The sequence below is a fragment of the Pseudochaenichthys georgianus genome, chromosome 12 (assembly GCF_902827115.2).
Source record: "Pseudochaenichthys georgianus chromosome 12, fPseGeo1.2, whole genome shotgun sequence".
Taxonomy (NCBI): Eukaryota; Metazoa; Chordata; class Actinopteri; order Perciformes; family Channichthyidae; genus Pseudochaenichthys; species Pseudochaenichthys georgianus.
Window position 1 is genome coordinate 4,499,516 of NC_047514.1, and position 14,196 is coordinate 4,513,711.

The window sequence follows — 14,196 nt, forward strand, 5'->3', positions numbered from 1 at the left end:
TGAGGTCGTTGTGTCTACATCAATATAGATTAGATTTGTAATCTAAAGATGCTGGAATCCTGGGTTCTGGAAACTTGTCATGGGTGTTTTCCGTGTTTTATAGATTCCAAATGAATAAAAAAAAGAAAGGAGGAAAATTAAGAGAATATTGCAATCATTAGTTGCAGTCGTATTTCTTTTTTGACTGCACATTAAACAAAAGTCACATCTTTCAAATATATTGAGCGTAATTTCAGTTTTGGCAGATTTGTGAAGTTACTTCCCCTGATTTATCCAGAGTCATTCATGCATCACCATCAGCCCGTCATACCCCAGCTGTTTGGCCGTCAGCTAAGTAATGATACTAATCAAAGCTACCGTCATGCTAACATCATCTGAACTGCATCCACTCCTCCTCAGAGTCCTGCCAAGTCTGCCGTCTGTTTCAGAGAAGAGGGCAGGCATGACGCGTCTGCTTTCGTTTTTGACAAGATGTTTCTTTCATGAAACGTTGATCCTTTAACGGAACACCAACATTAATTGCCCGAATGAATGATCTCACTTTAATGACTGATATAGCTTTTGATAAATCACTATTGCTCTCATTATCAAACAACTAATTATCCACTGAAGTAACTTTATTGTGTGTTTGTATGAGTAAGTTCTAACTTACTCATTAATATGTATTTTTCACATTTATAAAAAAATTAAGCAATCATTAATAATTACAGCTTTGAATCATTTGGTGTTATGACAAATGTAAGGTCAACCATCTTGTAGTAATCATGTTGTTACGAATGGGTGAAGCAGGTAGGACTCAAATGCAGAATAACAAAAAGCGAGCTTTATTAAATAAATTAAAGCTGTGGCAAAACAAGGCAGAATCCAAAATATCCAACACCAACGAGCAGCACAAGGAACACAGACCGTGGCATGACATGGAGGGGAAACAATGAACCAACATGGAGCACAGGGGAAGACTAGACTAAATACACAGAACAAGACACAGCTGGGCAGGGGAGGAGAAACACAAGGACAACAGGTGAACACAATCGGGTAATCAGGGAGGGAAACAGACAGAAAGCAGACAGGCAGGAAACGGGGATGAACACTTAACAAAACTTTAAAACAGGAAACCCAAAGACAAGAAAAACACCAACACAGACAAAACTACAAACGTGACATAACATGAGAATCGTGACACATGTATTGTATTGCATTACCAGTTCAGATTGGAAGTTGAACTTGTATAACATCGGGGGACTCAGAAGAGACATGTTTTTAAAGTAACTGAGGCTTTTTGTTAAGCATGCCTCAAGACTCAACATTTAAGCCTCAAGCTCAATCCTCAAATTAAAAATAGCCCTTATGATGTTTTCACAGGCTAAGTCGACCCTTTTATAAATAGTGGATTGATCTTCATGGTTCCTTACACACGAGCATGTTGCACCCTTGGTTAGCATACTCACTGTCGTCCTCACTATCAAATATCCACATTAAGCAAAGTAAGCAGATGTTCACTTCATTATCTGCGTTGCGTGTGGCTTGAGACTAATGCATGTTTGTTATTAAATGTGCCTTTTTATCTTTTTAACTTAAAAAACGGACATCTTGTTTACCTGATCAGCAGCCTCACATTCTTCACGGCTGTTCACTAAAGGTTAAAAGGGCAAAGAGAACCATTATTCAAATGATTTCTTCTGTCTCAGTGGCCCTGGTCCATATATCTCTGAGGATTCCTGTAAGGCTGGTATGTTGGAATTTCTTGTGCGACACCAGATACGTGCGCTCGCTGCCATTCCTCGGGGCTGCAGAGTGTGACCGCTCTTTGTAGACCAGTGATTCGTCTGGCATTGTTGTCAGGGTGAGTGTGAAGAACTAATGGGTCTGACAGACATGGATTCATTTGTGAAAGTGCATGAGAGAAGCAGGGTTTCGTCTTACGTGAGCTACCCTATAAATCTCGTACAACCTTTGGAAAAAGCCCTCAGGCAGCCTGAGACATGTTCATGGTGGTTACAGACCCAGGGCCCATGCTAAAGTGCTGCTATTGTAATCTGTAGGCACCCTGCTGCTCATGTAGCCTCTAGTCAAATGGACTTTCTGTCTTGTGTGGTCGTAAAAAGCACCTTCTCTGTTCGCCTAATTAGTCTCAACACGGCAGTCAGTTCTCAGGATAAAGTGTGATCAGTATACAACATGTCAGTGTTTGAATGGTGACTCACTTCAAACAAAGCTGCATTCATATTCCTCTGGAGGAGTTGTTGAAGTGCAGAGTTAATCAAAGAAAGCCCCACCTGTGGACAGGACTTGACGAGTGGCACTCTACCTGTTGGCATGGTGTTAAAAGTAATGCTCCTGCTTCTAATGGCTTGAGAAGAAGCCAGTGGGTGAGCCCTAAAACATTGTTTGGCTCTGTGCTGCACCAAAGGGAAAGGAACAGAGTCTTTAAATAGGATGGAATTTGTAGCAGCCCTCTGCAGCTTTTAAAGGCAATGGCCCCGTAAGTGGTTTTCCGCTTTTCAGGAATGCCTTCGGTGGTCTGTTCACAGCGTGTTAGAGGTTTTCCTCTAAGTGCCGGCAGAAGAACAATTCGGTGTGGTTTCTGCAGATGGCCGCCCTCTGGGTTCTCTAACCTTGAAACACAGAATGGCCGTACGCATGTGGACTGGAGAGGTGATTTCGGTACAGGGAAAGTAAAACGAAATGTTGAATAGTATTGTTGAGGCAAGTGGTCTGTTTTTTTTTAATAAAGTTGACCGTGTGTACAGACGCATTGTCTTGTTGAAACAAGAAGGTTGTTCCTTTAACTGCAGCCACCTTGCTGGAAGCACGCTACTGCAGAACAGTAATATAACTTTCCATGCGGTTGCCTTGACATTTCTCTGTGATGGCGCCTATCCTAGGGCGGGGTAATAAATAACGTTACATTAAACCTTGATTATGATGACTAAGGCTGTTATCTGCATGTGCAGCACTTTGGCTCGACCGAAAATCGTTTTTAAATGTGCTATAGAAATAAAATTTGATTTGATTTGTTATTAATTTAATAGATGAAAGATGATGTTCTGTGTCTTTAATCGCTCTCCTCTGTAATGGAAATTCCTCTAAATCTCGTTGCTGTTTCACTACATTGTTCATTTTACACCCATTTTGCAATATTGTAAACATAAATCACGCTTGTAAAAAGACATGTTGTAGTACAAGTTCATTAACACTCTGTCGTAGAATAGGGACAGGGTTCAAGCAAACACATCATTCACCTTGCTCTAATATTGTAGCAGAACATGATCTGTGAGTGTGTTTGAATGTGACACAGCTTCTCGAGCTTACCACGTGTTTCCTCCTCTCTCACTCCAGATGAGGTGAGCGTTCTGCAGGAGCTTTCTCCTCAGGTGTTGAACAGCAGTAACACCTCAATGACTGTAGATGATGGCAGGTGTCCAGTCCTACAGGTGGGACAGTACTCCACCTTGTCTGTCCCTCTTCAAGACCTCCTCATTGATGGGTATGGTTTCAACTACATTATCCTCATACACACACTCTTCTTGTATAGCTTCCTAATTACTAGAGATGCAGCAAATGCCATTTTCCGCCCCGCAAAAAATTACTATTGAAATGTTTACACTTTCTCCAAAAAGGAAATAAGTGACTGTCCCTTTTAGCTGTAAAAACCTTGTTTTTAAGGTTTTAAATCCACTGCTTGTTTTATACTTGCCGGTGTTACAATTTGCACGCTTTGTCTTATTCTCATGCCTAAAACCCTCTGTGTGGCTGTACCGTGAGCCGCAGCTTCCACCGTTGGCTGTGACGTAACTGTCTGTGCCACTTTGTATGAAACATATACAGACATGTTAGCAGCAACAGCATCACATACAGCATCTCTACTTACTACTGCATGGAAAGGAAAACACTGTTAGCTTACTTTGCTTTTGGTCACCAGTCATTAAAAAAAATGGCACCTTCCTAGTGTCCTGAAAATACAGTACTGTCTATGGCTGAATGGTGTGTGTCTTTCTCTGTGTTAGGTTTGCAGAAGAGTTCAGTTTGCTGGTGCAGCTGCGGAGTCCTCAGGCAGACGAACGCAGCGTCTTCACCATGCTCAGCCCCGACAGCCGAGTGATGCTGCAGCTGCGGATCAGCGCCTACGCCATCATCTTCATAGGAACACAACAGCGTCATTACGAGTAAGGCCACTCATCCCTATTTCTCTTTCTTTTTTCCTTTCCAAAAACGAATAAGAATCAAGCTCTAATGTTGTTACAGATGTATCAACCGCTTTATACATGTTGTATTCATGATAGGCTAACATTGCTCAAACTCTTCCAGTAACACAAACAAGAACAGTACATTCTTTGAACTTCTAATGAATTACCCATAATCCAAAAGATCCAGATGTCAGATGTGACTACAACATCAAACTCAGGTAATTGAGGACAACTTATTCCTCTTCCTGCTTCTTGGCTGAAGTGTAAACAAATGTGTCTGTACATTAGCGGACATTCTGTGGAAGTGGCCTTGTTTGCAGCATGTGTGCATTTGCTTGTCTGTGTTTTGTGTTTGGCCATCTCTTTGGAGATATGATTTATTGGCTGTCTCTTCGCAGGTTTCTTGTTTTCGAGACACAGAGAGTTTGAAGCAATTTATCACTGCAAGACAGCGGACTGAACTCGGCCAAAAGAGACTATACTTATCTTGTACTGTTGGCACATGGTTAATGCATTTTTTTAACCTTCCCTTCTGCCATTTTTAGGCAGCATGTCTGTCGGTGGCTGCCACCTACAATGTCCAGTTGGGTCTAGAGCCCATCTTGACGTTTTGAGGAGAGTGGTCAGTTGAGTTTGGCCGGTGTAAAAATGTTCAAACCGGTTTGACATTTAGCAGGTCACAAAACCAAACCAGTACAGTATACTTATTAAACAAATAGCTTTCACGCTTGACTTAACATTTCAGTTTTTATAGGTTTCTGACAAAATGCACTTTTTGATGTATTTCATTCATCAAGATGTGTCCCCGGTGTGTCAGAGAACTCACGCAGCATCAGAAAATAATACCCTCTCTCTTTTCCTTCGTACCCAAATCTCTAAAACGGGGGTACAACGGAGCTGATCCAGATTTGCGTCCGATGTGACGTAATATCGGAAATGTAGGCTGGCTTTACGCCCACGGCCCTATCAGAAACGTTGCTGTCGGAAACAATGCCCGACTGTTTTGGACGTAATATGGTCGGTGCATGTTTACATTAGCATCGCTAACACTCAGAGCTCCGCCCCCTCCTTTTTTGTTATCAATCTTTTTTTTTTTAAAGCTTTATACCCAAAATCAGCACTTTTGAAACAGGAAGTGAAATAGAGGGATATGAGGCATGGCTAGAATGGGAGATCTGTTTGGTATTTTGAGCAAAACACTTCATAGACATGTTTTTTATATATTATTTATATATCTGAGACCTACTGTATGCTATTGCCTAGGAATAGCATGATAGGTCCACTTTAACACATTTAATTTGCACACCGGACTAGTGACTAACTTAATAAGTGGGTCTGTTTTGACATTTAAGGTCCAGTGATTAATATCTTGTATATTTAAGGGAAACTCCATGTCGTTCTTCATCAGTCAAAAGTCTGTTGGGATGCTACTGTAACTGAAACACAGGTTGTGTAAAGCCTTTTGTGGCTCCAGAGAAAAGTGCAAAACATTTCCTAAGAATAAAAAGTATGATAAACATGTCAGTACATAATGGCCCATGTCTCTTTCTGTTAGATTCCCAGTCAGCGGCCTGTCTGATGGAAAGTGGCACCACGTGGCGCTCAGTGTGTCTGCCAAGCGGCTGGCGCTGTACGTGGACTGCTCTCTGCTGGAGAGCGTGGACTGGGTGTACCGCAGCATGGGGATCAGCACCGAGGGGCTGCTGATGATCGGAGGCATCATCGAGGCCTTCGAGACTCCATTTGAAGTAAGTGGCATTTATGTAGCTTTATCAATATGTCACGCAACTTTCAATTTATTTGTATTATTTTCGGCTTGGTCTTCAATATCAGGATACTATTATCCTGCAAGAATGGAAGTAGTCATCACACACAAAGCTGCATGGGACAAATAGATCCCTGAATAGTGTCCTTGACATGCTTTATATACAATACAGGGTGTATCACAGTCACAAGATGGAGAATACGGGTTCAAAGCAGTATTCAATGTTTAGTTTAGATCAGCTAAGAACCACATAAGCAATAAACATGACAGTCATATGCCTATCTCCCTAGGGGCTGAATCATCATGTTAATCGTTGCCTAAAACAGTGTGTCCTGACGCTCTTCTAGGTAACCAAACATCCTGTTACGTACACAGCTACGTAAGGGCCTTTGTTATCATGTGCTACTCGGATATTAGAAGAGTACATTCAGTGTTTTCCCAACATGTTCCCAGTGTAAAGCAACGGTAAGACACAGAAAAGCACCCAGCCCTACGTCATACACACTTTAATCTATTCTGTTGGTCCTCATGTGCAAGATGCTGCTTTCACTAAACGAGTTTTACTCTTGCGACCTCATGACAGACCCTCGGTGACCTGACAATAGAGTTTTTGAAAAGCCTTCGTCAGGTTTTATAATCCCTTACTTTAGAACTTTGGAATGTTGTTCAATAAAGCGTGTGTGTGTGATACCACACATTATATGAACAGATGTTTGTGCAATAGTAAGATATTGCCAAATAATAAACCACATGTGTATAAGTCCAGTTCATTTGAGTTAAGTCAGACGTAGGTATTCCAGCCCTGACCCCATTCACTTTCCATCACAGACACAAAGACGTGTAGCACATCCTGCTTAGAAGCCATGTGTTTGTTTTTTAGTGTGCAATCCATGCAACCACAACCTCAATTACCTGCCAACCACCAGTGGTACATGAAATGATAGAGGAAACACTGACAGAGGATGAATTTCCCGACCAAGTTCAACCCCTTCCCTGTAATGCACTCGGCATGAAGACATTTCCCTTTACTTACCTTTATTGTTAAACAAACCTGGATGTCTTTGAGCGATGGGAAAACAATCCAAACTGAATATGTTTTGCTGACACTCTTGAAACTCTTGTATATCTCGGTTTTATGCATGCATTTGTTTAGCCCGGACACCTATTGTGTTTCAATGATTTCTGTTTGGTATGAAAGCCTGTTAGTAGACTCTAAAAGCGGGCCTGATTTGTGTACAGTAAGAGGGATAAGATAAGATGGTACTTTATTGATCCCAATTTGGGAATTATTTTTGTTGCAGCATAAAAGACAAGGCATTTTACAATAAAACAAAACTAGAAATAAACAAGAAAAGAAAATAGAAAATATACATGTTGAATTTGACAAGATCTACATACATATATGAAATATTAATATTAAATATTGAACAGATTATATATGTGTAAACAATATCTATCACAAAAAACACAACAACAGGTTTTAGTTCTTGCAAAACGGCTCTTTGCTCTACGGCTGTCTGACTGAACAGCGCCAAGCTCATGCATACAAAGTGTATGATCAAGCATCCTCCGGTTGGATGTGCAAAAACAATGTCAAACAAATGTAGTAGCCCAAATACATGGATAAAAGCCAAGGTGCAACGCGAGTCTGTTTCATGTTTCTAGTCTGTGCTGATATGTTCTCATGTCATGTCTTTTGAATAAAGTGTTTTCTGATGATTAGCTGGAAGGAGTTTCTTACCGTTGCCCTGCCAGCGCCTTTTTATATCAAATGTAAAACTGAAACCATTGCATGAAAAGCTATTTTCTGAAGGCCCATAATCAGTGGCGGCGCCAGAGTATTTTTGTTGGGTAATCTATGATAGGGCTGTGGGGCTCAAGTCAGTATTTGTAATGTAATTACATACACGCTCCCCTTGACAGTGAAACAGCCAAGCGTGAGGCTTTTATTAGTCTCCTTTTATCAGATAAATTACATAGAGAGCAACAGGTGTGAGTTAAACAATACAATAGCCTATTCTGCTAATTCCACGTTGTTACAACATGCTACGCAGCGGCAGAAACAAGAAAAGTTGGCATATAGAATTGACACGGAGAGAGAGAGAGTGAGGGAGAGAGACAGAGAGAGAGAGAGAGAGAGAGAGAGAGAGAGACACAGAGACAGGTAAACAGAGAGAGACAGACACAGCACACAACAGGTGGCCTGTGTCTCTATTGTCATACAAAACACCTTTTCAAATGACTATTACAAAATATATTCAAAACTCACTATTCACTCTTCAGGTGGGTCGTGTGACTCTGGCACCTGTTCGACTTGTACCTCAATGCGAGGGTGTTTAAGAATAAATCTATCCATCCGAAATATACAATTAATCCTAGAAGTTCTGCTGTCTGTCTGCAATTTACTCGGCGCGAGTTTACTGTGAACGTGACGAATCAGTAATGCATGACGCAGCAGACCCAACGTTTCGTTGCTCTGATTGGCTGTAGGTCTGTTCAAATTGCATTCGGAGGCATTTTGATCTGACCGCGGCCGCGCTGATATTATAACGCGAGAGAATGTCCACACCTTTAGTGTATAAAACTCCCCCACTACTTAGACTATTCCGTGCACCCCTCTAGCATAAGCCCGAATGGTCTCAACCATATTGCGTCAGTAACGTGCACTTGTTGTTACAGCAGGATCAGTTTGTGTGTTGTGGACACGACCGGTACATTTTCGCAATCTGTGCTCTCAACATGCTATTGCTTACTTTAACATAATTGTTCATGGTCGGGCTAAGGTAGGGCTAAGCCATTTCTTGGTATGGCTGTAGCCTACCCCAGCCATACCCTGGCGCCGCCACTGCCCATAATGCACTTGGCTTTGTGTAGTGGACGTGATTTCCCAGTTAGAACAAGCAGTGCGACTGTAACCCAATGGGGGGAGGGGAGGGGAGGGGAGGGGGCGAAGCGTTTTAGAGGTAACATCTGGATTTGTTCTTAGCACCAGATAAAATGGGTTATCCATTGCCTCGTTTCCCCTGGCGACAGCTTTTTTTTACTAAGCTCCAAGGACAGAGCGCTTCCACACTCGGAGGTGGTGACAGTCTTGTCTCTGGACAATCTTTCGTGTTTGGCAACGCTACACGCTCTACTCTGCTTTTATTTAACTCTTACTATCATCCGTTATATTGCAGCAAGACTGGGAAGCATTTTCGGACCCAAAGAAGAATATGAAAATGATTGCCATAGTTAAATACATGTTGTATGTTGTTTAGCATCTGTGTTTCGTCTTTAGACGACTAAAATATAACTCAATAACCACAACATTTAGTATACATGACATGTTTACGTATGGATACATTGTTGTTTGAGCACTTTATTTTTATGGTATTTCTGGCAGAAGTCTAAAGGGTAAGTTCTTTTTTACTATGTACTGAATGTCTTCTTCCACTTGTCTCTGGATTTGATTTAAAATGGGTTTAATTTATTCCTAATTGGTCTTGTTTACGTATACTACCTGTTTGATATGCATCAACTATCTTGAACGAGGAAATTGAAACACACACACACACACACACACACACACACAGATGTTCTCTCATTCACCGTCACATTCTTATAAACACAGCCTGAAGATAGAGGTTTTTAAATGTCTGCCCATGTTTTGTTTGTCATGTTTGGCCTGATGTCAGACTGACTAGTAAAGGAACCATGGGAACTGCAGAAAAACACATGACCCTCTGTAACCCCCTTACGTCTCTTTGTCTAGGCTTGTCCTTCGATTCTGTGCATATAGATGAAAAGTTATACAATAAACACACAGACTATGTACTGCATGAATAGTTTGGCTGTAAGATACAGATTTAGCTGATAGCTTTGTCTCTAACGTATGATTCTGATTCAATGTGTTTAGGTCTGACAATGCAATGAATTAGGGAATGTAATGCTTCGGACTGTAAATTGTCTCAAGTTCCAAAAGCCTGAGGTGAAACCTTCAAATTGCTTGTGTAGTCCGACCAGAAGTCCAAAACCCAGAGATATTCAATCTTAGATGAGCATGAAAACTAGCACAGATGTCAATTGAAACCAGAGGGATGGAGTTCATAAATCTTCTACTTAGAACACATTTCGAGGTTGTTCAATGTACAAATAGAAGAATGTTGGGCGTGCAAAGCCAGATAGAGATGGAGAACAAAGACTGGAATATCTTCACTGTCAAATGTAGTCTGTATGTATGTATATAATATGCCCTGTGTTAATGTTAAATGTATATAACAAATGTCCTCATTTTCTTATTGTTCTCTTATCTTTGTTATTTAGATGAATAGATCCCCAAAACTATGTCAGTGCTGTCATTTGCCAAACAAATTAATATGTTAACTACTGTAGTCTTTTGTTACCTGTTATGGACCCAAATGTTCAGGGTGTGCACATACCTTTTGTCAAATCTCACAGGTTTTCCCTGTAATGTCCAAAACTTAACCCTGCATCAAGAAACATGTAAGATAATGAATGTTCTGCTTAAAGGTAGTGAGTCTTTTCTGCACTAACCTTGCATTTATTGTTTCTGCCTCTGCAGGGTCATCTCCGACAGCTGACCTTCCTGATGGGCGACCCTGACGCCGCCCAGCGACACTGCAGCCACCACCCACCCCGCTGTGGGGAGACCTCCCGCAAGCCTCCTCGATCCCCACGCACCAACCGCCTGGAGGTGAGGAGAGATGAATGGAAAGAACAAAAAAAGAGATCAGGGAAATTCATGTCATTAACTCATAGCATTGCTCCTTTTATTTATGTAAACAGCGTGGCTCCAACATGTCACCAAGGTGTTTAAGGTGAAGCCAGATGCCTTTTTGAAGCCTAGACATCCAGACTCCTGCAGTCAATTCTTTGACACAACAACCTGTTTTTTTACTGCATGATAAAAATATGATTAGAGGATCTAAAAACAACTGCATTGACTCCTGGGGTTTTGATCCAGTCTGGTGAATTAAACAACTCTTATTGTTCTGCTGATGATAGTCCGAACTGTCTTTGTGGTTTTGCCCCCCTGTTTGCACACAGAATATACTGCTGTCCTCAAACGACCTGGAGAACTTGCTGGGGGATCCTGAGGATGAGCCTTTTTTGCGCTTTGGAACTGTAAGTAGGATGTTTGTGGTGCCTGCAGTGCTCTCTCTGTTCACAAGTTGTTAAAAAGACAAAAGAAAACACGCAGTCGCCTGGTTTCACAGCTGCATCCCAGGGTTTAAATCAGCGAGTGTGGGCAGCTGATCAGTCGTCATAGTGATTAGATCCAGCTGTGTCCAGGCGGGCAGATACAGTCGTACATACCAGCTACAGGTCTGGTTTCACTGGCTTCATTTTTTTGTAAAACCACCAGTCCAGCGTCTGTCATTCATTAGCGCTGCGGTGCAGAGACACTCTGCCAGGGGCACCAACCACCCGTCCCACCTCATGGTTCGATCAATGGTCAACTTGGACAGTGTCCTGAACTGTCTGTCCTCTAGTCCATCAGTGTGTCTTTTGACGGTTCTTTGTTGTGGCCTGCAAAAGGGTTCATGAGGCTAAAAGTCTGCTGTGATTGATTGTATCAAGGGCATATTCCTCATGGTTTAAAAAAAAAAAGCAATAAGGGAATGTGTTGGTTTTGTGGTTTTGACTATTAAAACCATTGGTAGAAAATAATAAAACAACTAAAAGCAAATTATGCATTTTATCTTAACCACTGTGCAGGGTTTCCCACACATAGACTATACTTGGGCTGCCGCCCAGGTATATTAATGGCCGCCCAAGTATATTTCGCGACCCATTTTTTATTATTTTTTTTATTCGTCCATGACCACAACGCCATCTGTGATCGATTAACTTGTGGACAATGATCCCTCGCTCCCTTGCTCTAATCTTGCCTCCTTCTGGCCTGTTAAGTGGCCTGCCTCACACAGGGTGACTGGCTGTCCACATGATGTGGCCTGCCACATCATGGCCACTGTCATACAGATCATAAATCAAAGCCCTTGATTGGTCTGTGTGTCATTCAAGCTCGGGATAACCTCAGCTCAGGTGAGGTAAAGGACTCTCTGAGTGTTTAGATAGTTAACTTTATAGTCTAAGTTCTCAGTGGGTCTCAAATGGTGTGGTCACCAGTTATGTAAACACATATTTCCATTTGAGAGGGTAGTGATTGGTCTAATGGATAGTGAGGTGGGCTGAAGATCGGAAGGCTGTGAGTTCAAATCCCACCAGGAACACCACCACTAGTGCGCCCTTGAGTAAGGCACTTAGCCCTTAGTTACTCCAGGGAGGATGTCCCTGTAATCGGTCATTATAAGTCGCTTTGGATAAAAGCGTCATCTAAATGAAATGTAATGTGATTAGTAAAATATGCATGAATAAATAAATAAAAAGTTAAATAGGTAAAAAAAGGTAAGATACACTTTTAAAACTTGTTGAGAGAAAACTAGTCTTTGCTGCTGCCTCAACGAGGAGCAGGGGGAGAGGAGGGAGACAGGAGAGGCTGATTCAGGAGCACAGACACACTCAATAACTATAAATGAACCAAAAATAAATTAATAAACAAGTTTCAGTGTTTTTTTCATATTGGAAATGGTATGTTATTGGTTATGGCCATGATTTTATGATTATTGAAATGTATACAGTTCTGTTTAATATAGGTGTTTCCATAGATCTAGTCTCTTTATTTTCCCCTCAAAATGCACCAGATTGATGCATTTAACTCCAAAATAAAAAATAAAATCTTACCGGGGGGGCATGCCCCTGGACCCCCATAGAGGATTTGAGGTCGACCCCCACTAAAAATCACATGGATAGGTTCCTAAATACATTTATAAATACATTTATTTTTTTAAATAGTAATCCATTTCCATATGTTCATGTGTGGGTAGTAGATTTAAACTATAGGGCTATCATTATGGGCCCTGCCTGTACCTGTTCGCTCTGCCATCGCGTGAAGGGTCTGCTAACAAGCGACCAACAGAAAGGTTAATGTTGTTGCACGTCACCTCACCCCCCCCCCCGCTACCACCACCCCCCCAAGTATATTTCAGATCTGTTGGAAACACTGGCAGTTAATGGACCAGCACCAGAGGCGTTCCCATACACACAGGCGTTGGAGCTGTTCTTCATGAAATCCCAGAAGGATGAAGTGCTCTGACAAACAGTGCCATCTTTGCGCAAAATGATTATACAGGAATGACAAGTCAATAAATAAACATGTTGTTAAAACTTTTTTTTTTTTTAATGGGAGTAAGTGGGAGAAATACAGGGAAGAAATGTTCTGAGTCTTGAGTCACTGAATATTTGGCAACAATCAACATTTTGATAATCCGAAAATAATTGTAGTGATCCTTAAAGCATAATATTTGCTTGATCCAGCTTTTGTTGAGAGCTAAGTTAGAATGAATTAACTGAGACGCACCATAGAATAAATCAGCATTGCACCTTATTCACACTTGTATTTCATGATCCGCAAAAGGATTCACACTTGTATTTCCGGATCCACACTTGTGTTTTTCAATGCACACACACAAATGTGTTCCGTTTCATATACATGTAAATAAAATCCAAATACAGAAAAAAGTTTTACATATGTATTTTTGATCCGCACATATTTGTTTTCCGTTTAAATCCCCTGCACCTGCAAACACAAACCGCTTTCTGTGCACGGATCGCTGTGCATTCGTGTGTGCGTTTTTAGAGACTCCCCTGACGGTCAGCCGATTCGTACTTGTAATTTTTTCTATCTATAGCCAATCAGATGTCTCCTCAATTATAAGCCAATCACATGAGCGCGCCTCCACGAAGGTAGATTTCTTGCGCTTCATGTACGCATTTTGCGCTGTCCAGAGCTGACAGGTCCATGGAACCTGCCTGCAGGCGCTAATGTCAGGACACCTCCAGTCCACTCTCAGTACATTGCCACTTTCCGAACAGGAAATGCACGCAAATACGAGCCTAAAGTTATATTATTAAGGTACAGCGCCACTTTCCGAACCATTGATGAATGCTTGTGTACACAAAAACGGCAGGCAAAACCGGTTTAAATGTGTGTTTCCTGTGTGGCGAATACAGCTGCTTTATTTATGTCTGCATGAAGTTGTTGTGAGTGTGGAGGGAGCAGCTACAGGTTAGCTTCGCCTAATCGATCAGTGCACTACGAAGCCAGTGCTAGACAGTGAACTGTCAACAGGGGGAGCCCCGTCGGTCATTATCGGCCGATATTCACTCTTAATAGTTCGG

At 41.6% G+C, this 14,196-nt stretch overlaps 1 protein-coding gene across 1 annotated transcript in view; it reads left to right on the top strand.

The window, feature by feature from the left end:
- Positions 1-14,196, top strand: part of LOC117456529 (collagen alpha-2(I) chain) — a 108,801-nt gene that overhangs the window by 24,526 nt on the left and 70,079 nt on the right. The window contains exons 2-6 of the mRNA XM_034096443.2: positions 3,340-3,487; positions 4,008-4,166; positions 5,743-5,935; positions 10,517-10,648; positions 11,002-11,079. Coding sequence (XP_033952334.1) covers positions 3,340-3,487; positions 4,008-4,166; positions 5,743-5,935; positions 10,517-10,648; positions 11,002-11,079 — 710 coding nt within the window. The remainder of the gene's footprint in view (positions 1-3,339; positions 3,488-4,007; positions 4,167-5,742; positions 5,936-10,516; positions 10,649-11,001; positions 11,080-14,196) is intronic.